The 12,948-nt window shown below is 42.6% G+C and overlaps 1 protein-coding gene across 1 annotated transcript in view; it reads right to left on the bottom strand.

Moving 5' to 3' along the window:
- The window catches only part of LOC147011866 (calcineurin subunit B type 1), a 40,274-nt gene extending 33,390 nt beyond the window's left edge, over window positions 1–6,884 (bottom strand). Inside the window, exons 1-2 of the mRNA XM_085857329.1 lie at window positions 6,739–6,884; window positions 6,526–6,565 (exon numbers count right to left, since the gene is read on the bottom strand). Of these exons, the coding sequence (XP_085713455.1) occupies window positions 6,526–6,565; window positions 6,739–6,741 (43 nt within the window). The 5' untranslated portion in view covers window positions 6,742–6,884. The remainder of the gene's footprint in view (window positions 1–6,525; window positions 6,566–6,738) is intronic.
- Between the last annotated feature and the right edge of the window lie 6,064 nt (window positions 6,885–12,948).

Raw genomic sequence — 12,948 nt, 5'->3', positions numbered from 1 at the left:
CAAAGTGTATTGACTGCATCAAAATCTGTGGCCATTAAGCAAGTCCATGGGGAGGTTTCTGATCCCCCCAAAATAGGTATTTACTCTCTTCTCCGAATTTCAATGAAACGTGACCACAACCTTCATTACCTTTGATGTACCAAACTTTGTTCACGGTATTAAAAAAATTCAGGGTATAAGGGGGTCTTGTAGGGAATTTGAGTGATTGTTCCTCCTGATCTAGATGAGCTTCAGGACAGGCAGTCCTATTTTTACTTATTTTGTCACTTTCTCCTCTCCCTTGTCATTTTGTCACTTTAACCCCTCCTTTACCCAATGCCACTATCTCCCGACATTGTAACTATAACTACAATGGCACTCGTGACAGCGTATCATACCTCTGCCAGGCTGAACCGTTTACGTTTTGTATCACACGGATAGGCCGGATCGACATCCAGACCATAACTAAAACCTAATTGGCTTGTTCGTGTCACATTAAAACTCGTCCACCAAGCTTTTAGAAATATCGTGCTCCACTGTATATCGTTTTTGGCCTCATCTCTCAATGGTGAATAATTACTTGAGAATTTTTTTTTTTTTTTAAACTCTCGGATCCAGATCGGATCTTCACCAAAATCTAATCAATTTGTCCATGTCAAACACCCAACCTGTCCACCAAATGTCATACGAATTTGTCCATAACTTTTTGAGAAATCGTGCAAAATATCGTTTTTGCCTCCATCACTTCATGGTGAAAAATCTCTTTAAAATTATAGTATCAGGGCACAGGTAGACATTTGGAGCATGTCGATCGACTGAGTGCCATATTAAAATCTTATAAGTTATGGTTATGATATCGTAGTCCACCTGTTTCTCACACACAATGCAGCACATATTCCTGCGGTTTTCAATGGTATGAATATGGTTTTAATTCAGAATAAAAATGAATGTATGGTGGATATTTTTTTTATGAATTTGGTTGTTATTGGCACACCCTGTACATAATTTAATAAACAGGTTAAGAATCCGGCATAGGGATGGTGTGAAAAAAATCCTGACTTAACACAGGATGTGAACCGAAGCATCACCAAGCTAACCTTGTGACTTCACACTAAACCATTCAGTCTTCAGGATACCTTCAGGATTTTGTCACACTAACACTGCAAGCTTTATAATGGCCGACGTCTTCCATGCTTTATTGGAAAACCGTGTGTGTGTGTGTGTGTGTGTGTGTGTGTGTGTGTGTGTGTGTGTGTGTGTGTGTGTGTGTGTGTGTGTGTGTGTGTGTGTGTGTGTGTGTGTGAGAGTGATAAATTTCATCTCTTAATATAATGGAGCTAATGCGTATATTTATATAAATCTATATATTACTAAAACTCTCATCTTGTATGTATGTATGTGTGGATATATATATATATATATATATATATATATATATATATATATATATATATATATATATATATATACATACATACATACATATATATATATATATATATATATACATATATATATATATATATATATATATATATATACTGTATGTATGTATATATAGTATATGTATTCCTGATTCAGTCAAGTACTCTTCGGGAGAATTTGGATCAATGCAAACAACCTCAGCGGTATAGTTTGCCGGAGCTATCTTTTTTATTTTCTTGTAACGATTTATTTTAAAATCTCAAACATTTAGTATCGACAAAGAACGATTTATTTTTAAGCATAAAATAAACATCGCCATTTTGATCTAATACTTCTGTGTTCATTAATAAATAAAATTGTGTTTAGAAGATTACGCACAATAATTTCTTCAACTTTCTTTTCTCCGTTTTTTTTTTTTCCACATTGACGTGCAATATTGAGTTTCGTTCAAATCGGGCAATGAAAAAAATTATTAAAAAATCAATTCCCGATTCAGTCAAGTACTCTTCGGGAGAATTTGATCAATGCAAACAACCTCAGCGGTATAGTTCGCTGGAGCTATGTTTTTCGTTTTTTATTTTTATTTTTTTGAAATTATTTTTTTATCAACCGCTGTCGCAATGGGAACCCAACAGGTTCACGGGTTGTCTAGTAACATAATATGGAACAGGCAAAGCCGAGAAGCGAATGTAGAATTCTTCTTACATTCGCTTCTTAAATATATCAAAGTAAACAGTCTTTTTGCTATGAAAAAATAAATATTACCTTAACATTACCTTCACAACAACAACTACACCGCCTAGAACAGGATCTCATCTGAAAAAAAAATCCTCAACATTACCTTCACAACGACAACTACACCACCTAGAACAGCATCTCATCTAAAAAATATATATATATATATAGATATATATATATATATATATATATATATATATATATATATATATATTACCTCAACATTATACCTCAACATTACCTTCACAACAACTACACAGCCTAGAACAGGATCTCATCTGAAAAAATTAATTTTACCTCAACATTACCTTCACAACAACTACACCGCCAAGAACAGGATCTCATCTGAAAAAGAAATACTAGAAGCAAACATAGTATTCTTCTTACATTCGCTTCTGACTTTACCTACAACTTGTTCACAACTGCATACGCAATTTGCGGTTACTTCGGCCTGGATTCGGGATCAGCGATCAAATAATGTAAATCACGATTAAAAATTATTTTTTGATGATGCGGGAGATATCTTTATTAAAATCAGTGGAGGAAATATACACCATGTCTGATATTATTTGGGTCTTTCATGTCTCCGACGATGCCTTTATCTCCCGGCATGCATCATTCCCCATGACACAAACCGGAAACAACAAAAAAAAAACCAGAAGAAAAAACAAAAACGGAAGCAAAAGGGTCATAGCCAACCACACGGATTCCAAATTGCCAGGGTATTGTGTTGTTGTTGTTGTTTTCTATTCTCTCATGCGCACGCGTTAAGTAATATTCACAAATAGAAATAAAACCCAATTGTGTTTATACACCACACAGCGTTTAAAAACAACCGGAAGCAAAAGGTCATAGCAAACAACACGAATTTGAAATCGTCAGGAGTATTGTGTTGTTGTTGTTTCCTATTCTTTCATGTGCACGCGTTAAGTATGAAGCTCACTGCATTCGCTATAAAGCTGAGTTCATGTCTGTGGGTCATAAGTGCCACCCATTCTACAGGCCACGCCCTCCAGCCATCCAGAAATCGCCACCATCTTTTTCTCTCCGCATTGCTCAGATTATTTTAAAGGCCTCATGTACATTTGAACACTGAACAACGCATCGTCTATCATTCAATGACGATACCGTTTTGAGGAAAAAAAAGTAACAAACTGATTATAACTCAAACGTGATAATGCATGTTTTGTCTGCATCGATCAAGGTAGTTGTCTATTATACACCGCCCAATGAAGGTACGTTCATTCGCATATTATGTAGAGGAAAGAAAATAGTGATATTTCTTCTTTTTTTTTAAACATTGTGGGGCGTGAAACACAGTTACTTTCTGTCTGCAAGACAGTGACTTGTCGCTTGTAACTCAATGTTGGCTTACCAGAATTTGCAATGACTGTTACAAGCAAAAATATCTCATGTTTGCTTCTGTGTGAAGAATTAAAAAATATGTCCCTACACATGACATCATCACGCAGTGATGTCTGCAATAGCAGGAATTTACTAAAAATTGGAGCTTTGTTTTTTTAACATCCTAAAACTCATGGAAAAATGATATGATAGAGGAGAGAGGATAGGAAGTTTATTTGCTGATTACGAGGAGAGGGAGAAGAAGAATAGTGTTGCGGTTCTGAAAACCGCATGCCTCTAAGGCAATGGCACCCAACATACAGTGATCCGCAGACAGTTACTTTGTTCATATACGTGCAGTTAGACCTTCCCCTCATGTCTAATGGGTTAACTGGACGAAGTGCGTCTCATGGGTCTTATAGCAAGGTCTAATTATATCGCTATCTTCATTCCAACTCTTTCCTCTTATCCATGAAATAAGTCAAAGCAGGCACCACATCCAGACGGCAGCCTGTGAAAATCATAATGAAAAACTCTCCACCATAAGACTGTAAGGGACGCGCGCAACCCAGTGATAACCTCCACCTACACTGTACAGGACACGCGTGGCACGCCCTTTCATTCAAATCTGCATCTAATAATTATGTCTGTGTTATTTTTAACTCTGATTTATATCCAATAATTTCCTTCAATCCATGACACAAAGCGAGCAGGCGCAAATGCACGATAACAGACACGCGTGCAGCCCTGCAATAATCACCACCGCACTGTAGGGGACGCGCATAGCGCACATTTTTATTCAGGTCTGTGTGCTGATTTACAATGACGTCTCACTGTCGACTTTCACTTGCCACCTCGGCCACCAATATTTTGATGTTTCCTTTCAGTCAACTCTCAGTGTCTTGTTTTCCTCTCAATCAACTCTCAGCTTTCATCTCAGTGTCTTGACTATAAAGAACTGTGTCTTGACCTGGTCGGAGAAAACACTCCTAGCGGTAATTGGCCCAGGTGATTGATGAGTTTCTGAGAGGTGATAGGGTACGGCACGTAACATGGTTTGCTCGGCCAATTGATATCCTTTGCATAGTCATCAGCACGGTTCCCCATCTGCTTCAGTTATCTCACATGTACGGTAAACTGACACTGGGCGTGAGGATCCGGCCAGAGGTGATTGTTGTAGATGGTGTCAGTGGTCTTTTTATGGACGCATCAGCCTTTCAGAGTTATCTGAGAAGAGAACGTCCACTGGAATATGTATTTTTTTTATGAAGTAAAAGTATCCGTTGCTTCACTAATGGGTTTAATCAAAAGACAACATGTTGGACTTCACAAATATTATGCTCTATTCTATCATTTGCCCAAGGTCATCTTCCATCTGCTTGGAAGTCAGCTAACATCACCTTCATCAACCATCCTTGCTAGTGATATATGGCACGAGCAAAAAAAATTACTTCCGCTTTGCTACGTAGTTCAGTGTTGGATGCTTTGGTTTGAACCTCTCCTTAAAATGTGTGAAATCAAACATTTTGAAAATTTGGACTTGTTCTCAATGACATTTCATCACCATAATGCATGTTATGAAGTTGTTTAAACTTTCTTCATATAAGAAGACGACGATGATTTGTAACACCGGATACCACAAGGTGGTACTGTACGACACACATTTACAGAGAGAATTGGGGTCTTCCATCAACCTGAACCTCCACCCCCAGATATGCGACGCTGACAGAAACCATACTCGGGGTACCCTTGGGCAATATGAAAAATTCGGTTGGATTTAGATCAGTATTGTTTTTTTACTTTTTGAAGGATCTATAAATAAATAAATGAATTCACTTTTGTTGTTAGATACACCTTGTATATGTAGTATCGTACACACCTTTTGTAGTACAGTATACACCTTGTATATGTAGTACAGTATACACATTTTGTAGTATAGTATACACCTTGTATATGTAGTATAGTATACACACCTTTTGTAGTATAGTATACACCTTGTATATGTAGTATAGTATACACACCTTTTGTAGTATAGTATACACCTTGTATATGTAGTACAGTATACACATTTTGTAGTATAGTATACACCTTGTATATGTAGTATAGTATACACACCTTTTGTAGTATAGTATACACCTTGTATACGTAGTATAGTATACACACCTTTTGTAGTATAGTATACACCTTGTATATGTAGTATAGTACACACCTTGTATATGTAGTACAGTATAGTATACACCTTTTGTAGTACAGTATATACCTTGTATATGTTGTATAGTATACACCTTGTATATGTAGTATAGTACACACCTTTTGTAGTACAGTATACACCTTGTATTTGTAGTATAGTATACACCTTGTATTTGTAGTATAGTATACACCTTGTATATGTAGTATAGTACACACCTTTTGTAGTATAGTATACACCTTGTATATGTAGTATAGTATATGTAGTACAGTATACACCTTTTGTAGTATAGTATATACTTTTTGTAGTATAGTATACACCTTGCACTTTTGATGCGTCTTGGACGATCGTGGATCTTCTACAGGACTTTTTAAAATATTGGCATCCCATCCACCCCTCACCCACAAGTGTGTGTGTGTGTGTGTGTGTGTGTGTGTGTGTGTGTGTGTGTGTGTGTGTGTGTGTGTGTGTGTGTGTGTGTGTGTGTGTGTGTGTGTGTGTGTGTGTGTGTGTGTGTGTGTGTGTGTGTGTGTGTGTACAACCTGAAACTCCAAGAGTGAACGACAATCCTAGATTAAAGATCGTGGAAAAAAATTACATATTTAACATTGGTGGGAAGAATTTTCCTTAAATTTTAAACACTGAGATTTTATCACAAACAAAAATACCGGTTATGCGAGTTGATCACCCGCCCCCCAATTTGTCCTTTCGTTTCACGACCGAGACGACGCGCTTTGTTTGTGACGTCACAGAGGGGTCCCGTTGTCACTTCGCGCGTTACCTGCCCATGTTTTTCCCCTCATTTGTTTAATCATCGATGTGAAAAGCCTCGGCTCGTCGTGCGTACTTACAATGGGAACACATCTCCATGGGGTAGCTCGCCTCGTTACCCTGCAGACGGAACACACCGACACAGCTAGGGGTCAGGATGTCCGTGGGAACAGCGAGCGGTCGGGGTTATGGGGGGGGGGGTCTAGAAAGACCCACGGAGCGAACGTGCGACATGGGGAGGCAAGGAGCGGATAAAGGTCTCGGAATCATTCAGAGGTCAAGAGAACACTCACCATGATCAGTATAAAGAGCAGGGAATGTTTCGCGGGATCTCTTCCTGTGCCTGCCTGGACACCCTCCTCGCGGTCAAACGGATCCCTCCCCAAATGCCCTCGTAATCCCTCCTCCTCCTCCTCCTCCTCCCGCCCGATTCTCTTCCTACCCGACTCTTCTTCTTCTCCCGACTCTTCTTCCCACGTCATAAACGTCGCACGAAAAACGATCATCGGTGCTTTTGCGATGCGGACCCTCCACCGTCGTTGCTTCGAAGTACCCAGACACGAAGACCAAAAGAAGTGTGTCCGAGAAAACCTGCTAAAGTATCTTGGTTCTCATTTAGAACCCCAATGCGGTGGTGAAGCTCCATATTTTTACTTCGTTAAACCTGTTCCCGTGTTATTAACACCACGTGGGACTTTTACATCTCGAGCGGCAGCGAAAACCTTGAGGGACTTCCATACGTGACGTGTCCAGGACAAATGACCGGGTTTATTACATTATAAGAAGCTACAAGTCTGGAGACGGCAGTGGTTCACGAGCAATGTACACGTTTCCCTTTTTTTATTTTTTGACCTTCGAGGGGACGCCACGGGTAAACTGGCGGGAATCGGGAAAAACGTAAATGATGAAAGTTGTAGTACTCGAAGAGCACGACTTGCATACCAACTTTCATTCGAAACAGTTCAAAACCCGAGGAGCTCGATGCCCAATTTGTTGATTTTTTTTGACATTTTCTAAGTTCGTGACCTTGTGACCTTGACCTTGGGACGAAAATGAAAAAAAATCGAGCTCCGTGGGGCTATGCAGGTGCCATTGGGCTAACCAAATACCGAAACCCTTGCCAGATTCGACAAACCCCCTCGGAGAATATGCAAATTGAAATTGGCTACCCCCTAAAAACACGTTTTTTGGGCGTGGCTCCGCCCATAATGGGCGCACCACGCCCATTCTCAGGAAAACACAACTGGATCATGATATAAACCTCCCACCAAAATTTCATCAGGATCGGATCAAAATCCACGGAGCTATGCTCGGGACAGACAGACAGACAGACAGACAGACACCCATAACGAATATAGTGGTCACTTACTGACTCGTGAACCAATAAACAGGTAAACCGTATCTCTAGTTTTTGGGCACCATTAATTCATTAGAATTACCTTAAGATTAATTTTTAAAATGAACACCAGAAACAAAATGGAATATCAACATTGTGAAATGTTTCTGGGTGGTGTTGATATAGCGCAGGCATGATGGGCCAAATGTCCCTCTCCTGCGTCCAAATTCCATGTGACCTCCACACACCTGTCTGGTTCGTGTTTTCACTGATGGAGGTGAGTATAGTTCACTGTTGTGAATGTCCTGCCACTGCTGAAATCCTTCAGTAGACCTCGACAAGGTAAACCTCCATCGAACACATTGGGACCATAACGTTGAATGTCGACCCACGAGTCGATCCACAAGGACTTCCAATCGAACTACTGTATCTCGTCCACTTCTGTGGAGACTCATTGGCACTGGAAGATGTGCAGTCCCTGGAACTCCTTGCTCTTCTACCTGCTGCCTTCCTCAAGCCACCCCAGGTCTCTCATAGGTTCCTCTGGAAACTAACCCTCACCTGTTCACTCTCCCAAAAGACCAGGCTGCTTGTTCACCTGAAATCATCCATATCCTAATTCCATCTATTGTGGAATCGTCTGTCTGTGTTCGTTGTCTCCTCCTCCTCCTCACTTCAATCTGCCAAATGTGCTACCCGTCACTACCCCATGCACATCCATGATATCTTCTACACTTGAGGATTCTTTAATCCCCATTGTGTTCCTCTCCGAGCCATTGTTACACGTTTTTGTGTTATTCCTCATTTCCTCTGCCACCGAAGGTGGAAGGAGGTTATGCTTCCACCTCTGTCTGTCTGTCTGTCTGTCTGTCTGTCTGTTTGTCAAGATCACAATTTTAAACCGATCTTCACGAAACTTCACCACATGGTAGAGTTTGTCATAAGTAAGAAGTCTATTGCTTTTGAAGTCAAAAGGTCAACGTAGGCCAAAGGTCAACTTAGGTGAGATTTCTAAAATCCTCAATTTTCATCCGATTACCTATAAATTTGAAGAGGATTTCTATTTCAGGTCACTGAATTCAACCACTAATTAATTTGGAGGTCAACATGGGCCAAAAGGTTAACATCGGCCCATGGTCAACAACTTGGGTGGTACTGTTTCTAAAATCCTCAATTTTCATCCCATTGACTTGAAATTTGAAGAGGATTTATATTTCAGGTCACTGAATTCAACCACTAATTATTTTGGAGGTCAACATGGACCAAAAGGTTAACATAGGCCCAAGGTCATCAACTTAGACAGTATTTATAAAATCCTCAATTTTCATCCCATTGACTTGAAATTTGAAGAGGATTTATATTTCAGGTTATTGAATTCAACCACCAATTATTTTGGAGGTCAACATGGACCAAAAGGTTAACATAGGCCCAAGGTCAACAACTTAGGCAGTATTTCTAAAATCCTCAATTTTCATCCCATTGACTTGAAATTTGAAGAGGATTTGCATATCAGATCACTGAATTCAACCACCAATTATTTTGGAGGTCAACATAGGCCGAATTTCTAAAATGACAATTTTCATCCGATTCACTTGAAATTTGAAGATGAGTTGCATATTTGTTCATTGAATTCAACCACCAATTATTTTTGAGGTCAAAATTGTTTTTTGGATTTTGCAAGTATCGTGCTCTGCATGACGTCTTTCTTGTTTGTTTGTTTGTGAACAACATATCTCAAAAGTTGTGGATCGATTCGGCCAACATTTGGAGGAGAGCTTAGGTATGTGACACCAACGAAATGATTCTATTTTGGTGAAGATGCAGGTTCGGATCTGGATCCGAGAATTTTTAAAGTGATTCTTTACCATTGAGAGATAGGGCCAAAAACGATATATATCATGATATCTCAAAAAGCTGTGGACGGATTCGGACGAAATTTGGTGGAGAGCTTGGGTATATAACAAGGAATAATTGATTCGATTTCGGTGAAGATCCGAATCCAGATCCGGCGTTTAGATGAATACAAACGTAATCAGCCTGGTGGAGGTATGCGCTCTACCGAATACCCTTCTAGTTTCCTTCCTGTGTCTGTCCATCCCCCAATACCCCCACTAAGGTAGTTTATAAACATGCTACCATGTCTCAGTTATCTCCTCCACAACCCTTGGAAGCAAAAAGCCAAATTATATTATAGATAGCAACAATAAAATAATGAATTCCGTTTTAAAACCTAATTATCCATCAACATTCGCAGCTTTCAGGTCAGGTCAGGTATGGGAGCATGTGCCAGAACAGCGCGTCGCTGCGTCCACTTTCCGCCGGTACTCCAGGGGCCTCCGTCTGGCCATCCCCCAGGCAGATGCCAGGCCCATCCCCATCTCCTTGAGATGATGGTCAACCTGTTGCAACCATGAGGCACGTGGTCGACCCACTGGCCTCCTCCACTCATGAGACTCCCTCGCTGAGAGAATCTGGTGAGCAGGATCAGAGTCAGGAAAACGAGCCACATGTCCATACAGCCGCAACTGACGCTCACGGACTATGCAGGTAACAAATCTCATCCGAGTCTCTCTCAGCAACCGCTCGTTGGACACAAAATCCGACCAGCGATAGCCAAGGATTCTCCGAAGAGACCTGGTACCAAAGGAATTAGAGTCTCCGTCTCAGATCCTTGGTCAGAGTCCAAGTCTCGCACCCATAGAGCAAGACTGGAAGTACCAAGGACCTGAAGACTCGGACTTTCGTCCTCCCGCACAGGTACCGGCAGCGCCACACCCCATGATCCAGTGAATCCATGACTCCCAGGCCCGACCCAGACGTCTATTGACCTCTGACTCGCAGCCAGCAGAGACATGAATATCACTGCCAAGGTAAGTGAATCTCTCCACGACCTCAACATCCTCACCACAAACAGACACAGACAGGACAGCAGCATCCAAGATGTCACCGAAAGCCTGGATCTTAGTTTTGACCCAAGAAACCCGTAATCCCAACGGCTCCGACTCCTCATTCAGCACCTCGAGGGCCCCCAAGAGGATGTCTAAAGTCTCCGCAAAGATGACTGCATCATCTGCAAAGTCAAGGTCCGAGATCTTGACATTCCCAAACGACGCGACCGCAACTTGATCTCTCCGACATCCTCCCTAGAATCCAGTCCATACAAGTGCTGAAAAGTGTGGGGGGCAAGTACACACATCCCTGACGAACTCCAGTAACAACTGGAAATAAGTCAGAGATGGTACCACCACACTTCACAGCACTCTCAGTACCAGAGTAGAGTTCAGACATCAGATCAGTCGGTTTGGTGGCACCCCACGAAGACCAAGAATCCTCCAGAGGACATCCCGATTCACTGAATCGAACGCTTTACAGAGATCAACATAGGCTGCAAGCAGCCCCTGCTGAAACTCTCGTCTGCGTTCGGTGAGGACACGAAGTGCAAGGATACGGTCAATCGCTGACCTCTTTGGTGTAAAGCCTGACTGCTCTGGACGCTGGTGCTCAAGTAGATGGTGGCGAACCCTATCGAGAATTATCCGAGCAAAGACCTTGCCCGGCACTGAGAGCAGCGTCACCCCTCGGTAGTTGTTGCAGTCTTGGCGATCACCCTTCCCTTTCCAGAGAGGGACAACAAGGCCCCTCTTCCAGTCAGTTGGGATGATGCCTGTGTTCCAGGCAGAGCACAAAACTGCATGCAACGACACGAGTGCAGCATTTCCACCAGCCTTGAGAAGTTCGGCATGGATGCCACAGATCCCTGGAGCTTTGCCCCGTTTCAACTGGTTCACCGCAGCCCGTGTTTCCACAAGCATAGGTGGACCACAGTTGATTCGAGGGTCAGCAACAGGGATTGTAACACCCTTGACGTCCAACTCGACAGCTGGGGATCAGCCTGGTACAACCGCTCAAAGTAACCGGCCCAGCGGGCCTTCACTTCAGACTCCTCTGTCAAGAGCCTACCACTCTCTGCTCGAACTGTAGTGCTCCGAGGGATGGGCTTGGATGAACGTAATGCGCGAATTCCTCTGTAAGCGGGACGAGAATCACCTGTCCACAGGTGATGCTCTACCCCCTCAGATTCCTCGCACATAGGCCTCCTTGTCCATCGTCAGTGCACGTACAGTTTTACGCCGCAGCTGCCTGAACAGCTCAGCTCTGCCATTCAGCCTGGCCCTGCGACTCTGGTCAATGGTATCCAGTGTCCCTTGAGAGACAAAATTCTTCTTTGCCCTGCGGTGAGCTCCAAGGCATCCACCGGCAACATCAAGGACGGTGGTCTTGAAGGCGCTCCACAACTCTTCAGGACCCCAAAGCACCCAGACCCCCAAGTGTCCACTCAGCCTGTTCGCAAACTCCTCAGCTACTCTCTCATCCCTGAGCTTGGCAACATCCAGCCTCGGGCTGGGATGGTACCATTCTCCAGGATTTAAGGTGCAGCTTTAGAGTTGCTACAACAAGCCTGTGGTCAGTATTGAGGAACTGAGCACTCCGGTAGACCCTGCAGTTCTGGATCATCCTCCAACGACCGTCAATGAGGACATGGTCAATCTCCTTTGCCACACCGCCAGCGTTGGAATACCAAGTCCAGCGATGAGCTTGTGGGCGCTGAAACCATGAACCAGTCACTCCTAAGTCCATGACTTCTTGCAAAGTCAAGGAACTTAGTGCTATTCTGGTTCATAGTTCCTGAAACCCATGGGGACCAACACACACCTCATAACCGTCCCTATCAGTTCCAGTCGATGCATTGAAATCCCCAAGACTAGAAGTGTATCTCGTCTGGGGCACTGATCAACCACAGACTCGAGTGTGGCGTAGAATGTGTCCTTCACGGTGAGATCACTGTGCTCAGTCGGAGCATAAACAGAGACCAGGGAAATGACACCTAAGGAGTGACGAATCCTTAATCTCATAATACGCTCGTTGACCGGTGTTACCTCAATTATCATTGGGGTCAGCTTATTGGACACAGCTACAGCAACTCCTTGGGTATGGTAACCATCAGAGCGACCAGACCAATAGTAGGTGTAACCACCCACCATTATCTCGCCGCAATCCGGTCTCCGAACCTCAGAGAGAGCTGCAATCCCGATGTCCAAACGCTTGAGCTCAGATGATAACAGAGACAGGTGATCATCCTCTCTTAGGGATAGGACATTCCAGGCAC

The sequence above is a fragment of the Eptatretus burgeri genome, chromosome 15 (assembly GCF_056783735.1).
Source record: "Eptatretus burgeri isolate ZD-2024b chromosome 15, Ebu_testis_v1, whole genome shotgun sequence".
In the NCBI taxonomy this organism is placed as follows: domain Eukaryota; kingdom Metazoa; phylum Chordata; class Myxini; order Myxiniformes; family Myxinidae; genus Eptatretus; species Eptatretus burgeri.
This window is presented reverse-complemented; position numbering and strand designations above follow the sequence as displayed.